General features: G+C 45.7%; 1 protein-coding gene across 11 annotated transcripts in view; it reads right to left on the reverse strand.

Moving 5' to 3' along the window:
- Positions 1–12729, reverse strand: part of LOC135224515 (E3 ubiquitin-protein ligase MYCBP2-like) — a 1655355-nt gene that overhangs the window by 1530867 nt on the left and 111759 nt on the right. For all 11 annotated transcript variants that reach the window (XM_064263565.1, XM_064263560.1, XM_064263570.1 and 8 more), the window contains one exon: positions 1009–1257. In XM_064263565.1, the coding sequence (XP_064119635.1) occupies positions 1009–1193 (185 nt within the window). In that variant the 5' untranslated portion in view covers positions 1194–1257. The remainder of the gene's footprint in view (positions 1–1008; positions 1258–12729) is intronic.

The following is a 12729-nucleotide window of genomic DNA, read 5'->3' on the forward strand; positions in this document are numbered from 1 at the left end:
AAATGAATGGTGCGCATCAGGAAGTAGTTCTCCCTGTATTGCTGCACGCATTGGTCTAGAAGGTGGGGGCGCGTTGGCACGTTGTCCCTGAGAGGGAGAGACAGTTTCTCTGCGACCTCTCTCCAATAAAGGCTCCTGCGTGCGTGCCGAAACATCACACACTGCAGGGGAGCGTTCAATTAGCGAAGCCTCCTGTGCGCATGCCGTAGCATCGCGCATTGCGAAGGAGAGCAAATCCAACGAATGCTCCTTTGCGCGTGCCGTAGCATCGCACAAAGACGAGGAGCTTACACGTGAAGGTCTGGTAGTTCTTGAAGGAGAGCGAGTGTCAGCACGTCTCTGAGAAGAGTCTTTACTACTTCTCTGAGAGTCACTGCTGACTCTCGAAGAAGACGTGTCAGGAGGAGTCTGAGGACCTCATCCAGGGACAAGGTGAAGCTGCAGGGCCCACATCCCCGAGGGCGGGCAGACAGGTGGACTGGTCAGCGTCAAAAAGAGCCTCTGCAGGGGAAGGCTTTTTTCTTCTTCTTACTTCGCCGCCGGTGATACTCAAACCACTGGGCAGGCGACCAGGTACGACACTCCTCACAGGGGGATTCCCATGTACAGGAATGCCCCCTGCAAGGACAGAGGGAGTGAGGGTCTCTATCAATCCTGCTCATGAAAGTCCCACACCTACCGCCCGGGGCACCAGGGCAGGAACGCATAACCATATTGTCACATACTCGCATTCAGCTAGAAAGAGAAAAAGAATGTTATGAATAATTTCAACAAGCCAGCGAGAGCGAAAGAGAGGTCTTTCCTAGCTGCCGGCTGTATCAAAGTGGCGACTCAGCTGGTAGGGGAAGCGGTGCTTCTCCACCGCCGGGCAGGTAACTACCGGGCCTGGTATATAAAAAAAAATGTATTAACCGGTAGTTTCAGCTGAGCTGCAATCTATCCTAAGTAAAGGATGGAAGGTTTGTATACAGTGTAGGAACAAACTAGAAACTACTATGGGTAACGTACCTTAAATCTGGCAGAACTCTATATAAAACATGGAAATCTGCCCTGAGCTTATCTCCATCCTTCATGTACAACCCCACTCGTGCACGAACATTATTCTCGTGTGAGCAGCTCTTTTCAACAATACCAAGACTACCAGCAGAACCTTCTGAAGATCCTGATCCTTCTGATCTATCATCTGCAGTCATCTTTGCATTCAAGGATCTGGGAAAAGCTGCTTTTCCATTCAATATACTGCGTAAGTGCTCATGTCTGGAATACAAAAATACAGTGAATATTTGTAATGATACACACCTAAACTTATTTCAAATTTTATTTCATATATAGTCAGTGGAAACATTCCCTAACAAAAATGGAATTTTTATATTAAAATTAAATTTTATTGCATACCTACCAAACAATTATACAGCTGTAGGTTCCTTACATGGCAGACAAAAGATTCAAACTTTCGCTGTGGAGCTGCCATCGCCAAAGTAGGTGACATCATCTTCCGCCACTCGATAGAGGAACAGGTACAACAGACCAGGTGTCATCAATTCATTCTTCCTAATCCTCCACTGTGGGGAGGAGGGAGGGCTTTAATTAAATAATTAATTGTTTGATAAGTATGCAATAAAATTTTATTTTATTATAAAAATTCCATTTTTATTGCAGTCTTACCGAACAATTATACAGCTGAATACCCATTGCAAGGATGGGGGCTAAGGATGTATGCTTAATTGAAAAATATAACAGGATTCTTGATAAGATAAAAGACAATAGTCAGCACTGTTATTGTTTGTTGTACCTTACCTTGTAAGAGAGCTACTGCAGGAGAATAGTGCCTCTGGTCGGAGCTCATCCTATGTAGAGAGAGCTTGGAATTCTGTCCAAAAGTGCCTCTACATAAAGTAGAATGCCTATGCTGCCATGGCAGTTCACAGATGACTTGACAATGGTGAAAACACAATATTGCCCTTGCCTGGGTGATGACCAGATACAGCATACAAGCAAACACAAGTCACCTACACAGTATTAAAAACCTATACAAACTGTATTAAAAACAAATGGCTGGCGAGTACATCAGGTAAACATACTCCGTCTTCCCTTAACACAACAACCTTAATACAAGGCAAAAATACAAAGAGGGACCCACCCCCTATGTCGTTTCTCCAAACACCATGCCAGCTACGGAAATAGGACCAAGAGAAATACAGTCTTCAAACATCATCTCAATCTCTTTCAGGTAATGAGATGCAAACACCAACTATGACCTCCAAAAGTCACTCTGCAGAATTGAGGACGGCAACAAATTATGTTGGAACGCCAGAGAGGTCACCACTGCTCGGACTTCATAGACCTTGATTTTCAACATGGGATAATCTTCGTTGACATGAGAATGTACTTCAGTAATAAGTTCTCTCAAGGAGATCATATTTAGAATGTACTTCAATAATAAGTTCTCTCAAGGAGATCGTATTCTTTGAAAGGGGATGAGAGGGATTCTTCACCGAGCACCACAGTCGAGAAGATGGTCCTCTTATTTTTTCTGTTCTGTGGAGATAATACCCAAGAGCTCCTATTGGGCATATGAGTCTTTCCTCTTCCTCTGGACTGAGAATATCGGCCAAATTCTTGAGAGTGAAGGAGCCGGGCCAAGGTTTCGAAGGGTTTTCATTCTTGGGTAAAAACTCAACATCAAAGAGCAGGCTGCGTCACCTTGTGAGAAGCCAACTCTTTTCTCCATAGCATGGGGAGTTCGCTTACACATCTTGCTGAAGCTAAAGCTATCAAGAAAGATGTCTTCTTGGTTAGGTTCCTCATCGAAGAAGACCACATCGGTTCAAAAGAACTCGAAAGCCATTTGAGGATTACATAAAGGTTCCAAGCTACCGAATCTTTTGGGCACTTAGAAGTTCTGAAAGACTTAATAAAGTCCGAGAGGTCCCTATTATTAGACAGGTCTATGCATCTGTGTTTAAATACAGATGCTAACATCACCCTGAAACCCCTAATCATCGGAGCCAAGGATCTAGATACCCTTATGAAAAGAAGATAGTCTGCTATCTCGCTTATTGAGGTCTTAGAAGACTTTATTTCACTTACACCATCCTCTAAACACTCCCCACTTGGATTGGTAAAGTCTGTTAGAAGAAGCTCTTTTTCTCACTTAGCAATAGCTTCCAAAGCTCTTCTCAATAAGCCTTTTGCTCTGACAAAGCTCCTGACAGTCTGTAGCCTGTCGGGGCCAGAGCGGACAACCCTCGATGGAACCTTGTAAAATGCAATTGTCTGAGTAGCAACTTCTTTAACGGTAGGAGTTTCGGAAAGTCGACAAGGAGACTGAGAAGATCTGGAAACCATTCCTTTCTTGGCTAGAATGGTGCTATGAGAGTGAGGCACATTCTGATGAATATGGACTTTGTTTAGACCTTGCCTTATCAGCCCAAATGGAGGAAAGGTGTATGTGTCCAGCCCCGACCAGTCCACTAGAACTGCATTCGACGAACCATGCTAGAGGGTCTGGAACTGGAGAGCAAAATAGAGGGAGTCGATTGTTGCTGGAAGTGGCGAACAGATTTATCACCGGTTTTCCCCGTATCTTCCAAAGGTCTTGGCAAATCTTGGAATCGAGAGTCCATTCCGACAGAAGAACCTATTGACCTTGACTAAATTTGTCTGCGAAAACATTCATCCTCCCCTGACGAACTGAGGAATCAGAGACACTTGCTTCCTTTCCACCCATAAAAGGTCCCTTGCTTTCTTGTAAAGGGAGAAAGAGCGTGTTCCCCTTGCTTCCGAATGCAAGACAATGCGGTGGAGTTGTCTGCATGTACTGCCACCGCTTTCCCTGTGATCTGGTGAATGAACGCTTGCAGAATGAGATGGACCACAAGTAACTTCTTTACATTAATGTGAAAGGAACTCTGCTCCGTCTACCATATTCCCGACACTATCATCTCTCCCAAGACTGCTCCCCAACCTACGTTGTATGAGTTGGAAAAGAACTGTAGGGTTGGGTGGAGAGGATGAGGAGAAATGCCTCCTGAGAATCTCAGTTCCAAAAGTCAATATGCTAGATCCTCTTTGATCTCCTTCGTGATGTTGAACACCTGTGAGTCCGGCTGAGATTTCCTGCACCACGATACTTTCAGGAAGAATTGAAGGGGTCGCATGTGTAACCTTCCGAGTCTTACAAACTTCTCTACCCACGAAAGTGCCCAGAAGACTCATCCACTGGAGAGGGGAACAAGATCGATGGTTCAGGAACTTCTGAACTACCTGAGGGCACAACTGAGTTGGAATCAGTTGTGATTTCATCTCATTGACGAGAATCCCTAATGAGTGAGTCAAACAAAAAGTCCTCTCTAGATCCTTCATGCACTGGCTTTCCGAGGAGGAGCAGAGAAGCCAGTCATCCAGGTAAAGTGCCACATCGTTACCCAGGAGATGTAGCCACTTCTCTAGCAATGCCAATACATGGGTAAACACCCGAGGAGCTGTCAAAAGACCAAAACACAGGAACTCAAAACTGGAATACTTTGCCCATAAAAACAAACTGAAGAAATTTCCTTGATTTCTGATGAATCAGAATATGGAAATAAGTAAGCGTCTTGAATGGCCAAGGAGACCATCCAGTCTCCTTGGCAAAGGAATGCTAGGACTGAGTGGGTTGTTTCCATATTGAAATGATATTGTTATGATACAATAAAGTTTTGTACATACTTACCCGGCAGATATAGTATACTTAGCTATAGTCTCTGACGTCCCTGAGAGAATTTCAAATATCGCGGCACACGCTACAGGTAGGTCAGGTGATCTACCCTCCTGCCGCTGGGTGGCGGGACTAGGATCCATTCCCGTTTCTTAATCAGATTTTCTCTTCCACCTGTCTCCTGAGGGGAGGCTGGGCGGGCCATTAGTCGTATATATCTGCCGGGTAAGTATGTACAAAACTTTATTGTATCATAACAATATCATTTTTGTACATGCAACTTCCCCGGCAGATATATACTTAGCTGATTGGCACCCTTGGTGGAGGGTAAGAGACAGCTAAAAAAAATAGAAATAGAAATAGGAAACAACACAAGTTGTAGGTCAAAGACCTTGGTTCCTACCTGATTGGGCAGAAGACTTCATGGATACTGTCTATGAGTCTGCTTTGCCTCAAGAGCTTCAGCGGGGTAGTGACCTATGACTGAGAGCTCTTCTGGATCTTGTCAATGGGGGCTTACCCACTTACATGACAGAACCTTGTTAGGATCTTTGTCCATGGGGGCTAACCCACTTACAAGACAAACTTTTGCCTCTGGCACTATCAAGGAGCACAAAACCAATCCCGACCACCTGACCAACTCTAACCCGTGTTAGAGCTAACAATTGAAAGGGGTTACCACTTGACCCTCTTTCAAACAAATATAAAAACACAACACCAAATTAAAAATAAAATTAAACTAAACTAACAAGGATTAGTCTCAGCTCCCTGTCCCAGCACTGAAACTGCAGATACGTAGGGCCCCAACGAGAAGCACTTATCGTAAGTCACTCTCACGTCTCTCAAGTAGAGAGAAGCCAACACTGAGTTGCATCTCCAGTATGTAGAGGCTACAATATTGTTCAGCAACATATTCTTCTGAAACGCCAGAGATGTCGCAATGGCCCTTACTGCATGTGCTTTAACTCTAAGGAGTTTAAACTGTTCATCATCGCACGTCGCATGCGCCTCTGTTATGACGCTCCTCATAAAGAACATCAGAGCGTTCTTAGAAATGGGTCTTCTGGGATCTCTGACAGAACAACAGAGACTCTTTAGGTTGCCCTTAATCTTCTTTTTTCTTCTTTCTAGGTAGAATTTAAAGGTCCTGACAGGGCACAGGGATCTCTCTATCTCTCTTCCCACTAAGGATGAGAGCCCTTTGACCTCAAAACTTCAAGGCCAGGGTTAGGAGGGATTCTCGTTTTTCGCTAAGAACCAAGGTTTAAAAGAGCAGATTGCCGACTCTCCTTTAAACCCTACTCTAGCATCCAGAGCCTGAAGCTCGCAAACTCTTCTAGCAGTCGCCAGTGCTATAAGAAACAGAGACTTTCTAGTCAGGTCCCTGAAGGACGCCTGTTGAGGGGGTTCGAACTTGTCCGATACTAGGAACTTGAGAACCAGATCTAAGTTCCAACTAGACGGTCTAGAGTACTAATTCTTAGTCGTCTCAAAATATCTGATAAGATCATGCAGAACTTATCCTCCGCGATATTCAGGTCCCTGTTCCTGAATACCGCGGATAGCATGCTACAATAACCTTTAATCGTAAAGACAGCTAAGCTGCATTCTTCTCTTAAAAAGAGAAGAAAGTCAGCAATTATGGTCACACAGGTATTGGATGAGGATAATTTCTTCGTCCTGCACCATCTCCAAAACACTTCCCACTTCGACTGGTAGACTCGCAAGGTTGATGACCTGCGGCCTCTGGCGATCGCACTAGCAGCCTTGCGCGAAAAGCCTCTCGCTCTGACAAATCTCTCGATAGTCTGAAGGTAGTCAGGCAGAGAGCGGGGAGGTTTTAGTGAAACCTGTCAAAGTGGGGTTGTCTGAGCAGATCTCTCCTGAGTGGAAGAGATCTGGGGAAGTCCACCTTCCATTCCAGTACCTCTGTGAACCATTCCTGAGCGGGCCAAAAGGGAGCGACCAGAGTTAGTTTCGTTCCTGTTGAGGGGACGAACTTTCACAATAATTTCCCCAAAATCTTGAATGGGGGAAACACGTAACCGTCTATCCCTGTCCAGTCTAGAAGGAGTGCGTCTACCATTATTGCTCTTGGATCTGAAATGGAGGAGCAAAAGTTGTCCAGTCTCTTATTCTAATTCGTGGCAAAAAAGGTCTATGTGTGGTCTGCCCCCAAAGGCTCCACAACATCTGGCAAACGTCTTGATGGAGAGTCCATTCTGTGGGGAAGACTTGATCTCTCCTGCTCAGCAGGTCTGCCCTTACGTTCTTCTCTCCCTGAACAAATCTGGTGAGAAGTGTAATTTCTCTCTCCTCTGCCCACAGCAACCGGTCTCGTGCTGTTTCGTACAGGGAGACGCAATGAGTCCGTCCCTGTTTCCTTATATATGCCCGAGCCGTGGTGTTGTCCGAGTTGACCTGGACCACCGAGCCTCTGACTTCTGGTTCGAAACTCCCCAGGGCCAGGAAGACTGTATTCAACTCCTTCTTGTTGATGTGCCAGTTCACCTGGTCACCCTTCCAGGTGCCTGACACTTCTTTCGCCCCTAGTGTTGCTCCCCATCCCGACTCTGAGGCTTCTGAGAACAACACTAGGTGTGGTTCCGGCTTTTAGAAGAGACAAGCCCTTGTTCATTCTGAGTGGGGAAAACCACCAACTCAGCTCCTTTTTACCCCTTCCAGGCTCGGGAAGGTGTCCGCAGCGAAGTTCTTGGTACACTCGAACTAAGTCTACACCGTAGTTTGTAACTGACACTGGCGCTCTGACAGCTGCCGACTGACTGCGTTCGGTATCGAGGTAAGTTGTCCAAGAATCCGAGCAAGTCACGTGACCTTCGCCTTTGAAGGGTTATGCCGAGAGACCATCAAGAACGTATATTTATTTTTGTCACCGATGCCGGACGGCGAGGTGATGATTCTGTTAAGGCATGTGCCCAACAGGTGAAAGTCAATTGCCTTCTGGAGACCGAGGTTCCTGATGGCAAGACATTCTCATGGTAGTTGAACCTCAGCTAAGGAGAAACAACGCTATGTGTTGCAGAAGACGAAGGAGGACAGAGAATGCAACGTACTTCTTCACAGTTGAATCGAGAGAAAGATTCTCAAGATTCTGAACCCGTGTTTACCAATGACTGAAAACGCTAACCTCTATTTCATTGCTGTCCGGTGAGAAGTCATAATTGCTACGAAAGCGGGGCGTTTTTCAGTAAAGAAAAACCCCGGGAAGTACTGCCTGCAGAACTGCTTCTCATAGGTTGAACATTTGGAAGCAGAGCTGTCAGGCCTGGGAATAGGCGATGTCTTCCAATACATCTGTTAATTCGGGGTGAACAATGAACAATTGCACACCTACGAATACAAGATATTTTTGAAGACAAACTCAGATGTCTGAAGAAAAAACATTCCGCCTTATCGCAGTGCGATCCAGCGGTAGACTAGTACAGACTTCTGCTACAGTGCGGTAAACAGAAAAAAGAAAGAGTCCAAGAGATATCTCTGTTGAAAATTTCTCGCAATGTCGAAGGCGATGAAACCGAGCATCACAGCAGTAGATGGTCATTCATGTATGCGAGAATCCCCGTTAATCAGAGACCTAAGTCCGTGATTGTTGGGCAGAGATATGGTTCGGCAGCCAATCATTGCAGGGGAGAGAGAAGCAACTGACCGTGCATCTTGGAGAGCCAGCTGGTACTGAGCTGTTATCGCAGTGACAGCAGACTCATACACCGTTAGCTCTCGCCGACTCGTCATCCTGAGTTGCCATGTAATCCATTCCATGAAGGAATGCGTTCGGCTAGCACCATTGAGCATAAAAATACGCTCGAACAATTATATTTAAGCGAAAACGGATTTCGGTAAATACAAAAGCTGAGTTGGTGTTGTCGTGACAATACCATAAATATCTAAAATCGAAACTGGTAACTCATGGGAGGTTGCAGGGAGCCCCAATTAGCAGTTCAATTAGGATACTAGTTGTCTCGGTCGCCATCCGTAGACCTAACTACGGTATGCGCCTACACCCCGGACAGTTCAACTGCTTAACAGAATCATGTCGCGAAAGTAAATTACGTAGTATTTATGTAGGTTTCTGTACGACTACCTCCATCGTACATTCTTTTCCCTACGAGGAATGAGAGTAAGGATTGGAGATGGACCGCCTTCGTTCTCTAGTCAAGAGAATGAAGGAGAAGTCTTTCCCGAAGGAAAGCTTCAATTGTGAACAGAATACCGAAGACGACAGTTCACGCTTCTTATCTTATTGGGCAGAAGACTTCATGGACACTGTCTATGAGTCTGCTTTGCCTCAAGAGCCTCAGCGAGGTAGTGACCTATGACTGAGAGCTCTTCTGGATCTTGTCAATAGGGGCTTACCCACTTACGCGACAGAACCTTATTAGGATCTTTGTCAATGGGGACTAGCCCACTTACATGACAAAGCCTTTTTGGATCTTGTCAATGGGGTCTTACCCACTTACATAACAGAACCTTTATGGATCTTGTCAATGGGGGCTTACCAACTTACATGACAGAACCTTTTGGATCTTGTCAATGGGGGCCAACCCACTTACATGACAGAACCTATTCCAAGAATTTGAGCATTTGGCGAGGTTCCCGAATATCGTAATAATTATCGGGGATTCTCGTCTAGCTCACTTTGGACCATGGTTTCGCTTAAGTGTTAAGAGATTGTAAAAAAACTCGAACACTGCGAGTGCTAGAAATTCCAAAGAATCTAAAGCACTCGGCGAAACCCCCACCGAATTCGTTAGACGATCATCGGTTGGTGGTTCTCTCGATTCCCGTAGAAATCGAGGATGGGGCAGGATCCCTCCTCAATGACAGCTTACGCCAGGTAGGACCCGAAGATCCCCACCCGGCCGCGCAGTCCTCCACGTAGTAGATGCTTTTCTGTCCGAAGAAGGGCGCCTACCAGGAGAAAAAGTGCCTGCTGCTAGCCTGGCGCCTGGACACTGGAGAGATCCTAGCAGGAGGAAGGTGCTTGCTGCTAGGCTGGCGCCAGCCAGGAGAGGAGCTTCTATTCACTGGAGAGCGCCTAGCAGGAGAAAGGATCCTGCTGGGATCCTGGCGCCTGTCAGGAGAGGCGCTTCTGTACACTGAAGAGCGCCTAGCAGGAGAAAGGATCCTGCGGGGATCCTGGCGCCTGTCAGGAGAGGCGCTTCTGTACACTGAAGAGCGCCTAGCAGGAGAGGGGATCCTGCTGGGATCTTGGCGCCTGTCAGCAGAGAGGAGCTTGCTAGAAGACGAGCGCCTGACGTGCAGAGAAGAGCGCCTATGATGTGTTGGGATCCTGGAAGGGGAGGATCCTCCTTCCGACAGAGGGAGCCTGGACGAAAAACGCCTACCAGGAGAAGAGCGCCTGCTAGGAGAGGATCTCCTGTCAAGAGTAGAGCACCTACTCGAAGCCGAGAGCTTAACTGGAGAAGCGCGCCTATCAGGAGAGGAGCGCCTGCTGCTGGAAGGGAGTAAGCTGGACGAAGGATGCTTACAAGAGCTCTTGACGGGAAGAGAGCGCGCTCTGGGCTGGAATCCAAGTCGTCTCCTCTAGGCGATTTCAAGGCTCTCTTCAAGGGGGGAGACTTCGAAGCCGAACTCCAACCGCGTCTGGGTGAAGACGAATCTGAAGACGAAAAACACATCCTTAGGATGCCTTTACTGCAGCGATCCGAGGCAGCCTGGGACGCATCAACAGGATCTGCCGAAGGGACGCCTGACAGTTGGGGATACTCTACATCCTCCTTGCGGCTGTCGACATTCCTCCTCCCCTGGTCCTGGGAGTTTGGAAGAGGTCTAGGCCTAGGAGCAATGCGGAGCCGGTCAGATGCCCCTTCCACTACACTGGGAACACTGCACAAAAAACTTCCCACATCACTCTTACCTTCCATTGCAAGCAACTGCAATTCCATCCTGCGAATCTCGGCTTTCATGCCAGAAATATATAAATCAAACTCACTTTGTTTGTTTGTTTCAAAGAAGAAGAGAGAGACTTCTTCCTCATTCAAAATCTCACATTCAGTACAAGGATTATTAATAGTCAATTCATTAATAAGTGATCTATAGAACTACAAAACAAACTTCAACAATGAAGGTTCTCTTAAGGATCCTCATCATATCTTCATGTCAAAAGTTTTGTGTTAATGACTGTCATTCAGTAACTGCATACAGTCTTACAACAGAGTGGTAGTTCCTTGAAAAAAACAAAAAATAAATTACTCTTCTAAAGTGCGAGGATCTACCGAACCCTTCGGTAGTCTTACGTCACACATTCATCGCCCATCGCCGTGGATTTGGAAGGGGGGGCAGGTTCAAGTGAGGTCTGATGAAGGGCCTAGTTCTAGCTCCAAGAAAAGGCTGTTGCAAAGGAGAGGAAGATTTGACAGGAGTCACAGAGGTGGCTTTCACTTGCTTAGTCGACTGGGCCAACAATCATTTGTCATTTTTTCTCTCCAAAGTGTTGCTTATCTAATGGCGAGAAAAGCAAATCCAACTTCTGGGAAGCAGTAACTCCCTTCATGATGAAGGAGCACCAAAGTTGTCACTTCTTAAAGAGTACTAAAGGGGAAGAGAGGCGAACTTGTCAGAAGTGTCCCTGACAGATTTGTCGGCACATGAAAGATGCCCTAACCAATCTGACATCCTCAATGGGGGAAGCAAAGAACACCTTAGCTACCGAAAACGCTGCTCTGCAATTAGCATTGACAAGACCAGATAAGTCCCCCTGGGAGGAGGCAGAAACACCCATGGAAGGAGCTTCTCCAGTTACATAAAACCAGTACCTCTTGTTGATGAGTTTTGATGGTGGAAAAGTAAATGAAGCCTTACCTAACTCTCTCTTAGTCAATAACCAGTCTTCCACAATACAGAGAGACTTCATCGAAGCCTTGGACAAAACCAACTTGGGAAGCAAAGGGTCTACATGCTTCCTTCTCATAATACAAATTGAAGCAGGATACCTGGGAGCTGCAGCGACAAAGTAATCTGGGTTCGTATCCAAGAGATACTGCAGAACACTCGAATATCCCAATGTTGAAGGAGTAATCGATAAATGTAAAACCGTCAAATGTTTCGAAGGTGTCAAAATACAATGACCTCGAGGGTCTAAAATGTCTAAAGTAAAAAAATTATCTCGAGGACGAGTAGAAGTAGCGACACTACAAGAAGATCAAATTTTTTTCTCAAACCTAGATTCAAGGCTGGCAATGGCATTTGGAGAAACTGCACAGGAAGCTGGTAAATGAGTTAAATGAGCAGGTGAAGGAGGACTTACGATTGGGGACATGGCTAGAGAAGGAGGAGAAGAAACAGGAAGAGCTGGATCTGGGGAAAACAGAAGACGCTACACTAACTTTACTTTCAGCTCTTAGAGCAGCCTTTCTCATCCTATCCTTTACTAGTTTATCAGAATCTGCAAGAAAAACCTTCCATTGATTGTCACTCCAATCTTCACATTCGTCACAAGCCGATTCACAAGTAGTACCCTCAGACCCATTACCTCATACACTTTGAGTGTGGGTCATAAATAGGCTTAATCTCCAACCTGGCCTTGCACCCTCCAGCACAAAACCTAACTCCAGAAGGGCTAGAATCTGACATGACAACTTCTAAATCTCACAACTAATTGAAGTTAAAGGTAACTAAAATAAAAGCAAAGAACTAGCAAAAACATGAAGTAAGTACATCACCAAAGTATGACGGTCAAAAACCATCCAGTGATGAAGAAAAAGTCTGCACTGACCATTGAAGTTAATCAGGAGCTGGCAGAGAACGAATTAATGACACCTGGTCTGTTGTACCTGTTCCTCCTTCGAGTTGCAGATGACATCACCTACATTGGTGATGGCCACACCACCGCAAAAGTTTGAACCTTTTGTCTGCCGTGTAGGGAACCTACAGCTGTATAATTGTTCGGTAAGAAACTGCAATAAAATGGTATTTTCGTAATATAAAATTAAGTTTCATATACTAAACTTACTAAGTAACTACTATGTTGCTAAACTTTCCACTCACAC

Source organism: Macrobrachium nipponense, chromosome 12, assembly GCF_015104395.2.
Source record: "Macrobrachium nipponense isolate FS-2020 chromosome 12, ASM1510439v2, whole genome shotgun sequence".
Taxonomy (NCBI): Eukaryota; Metazoa; Arthropoda; class Malacostraca; order Decapoda; family Palaemonidae; genus Macrobrachium; species Macrobrachium nipponense.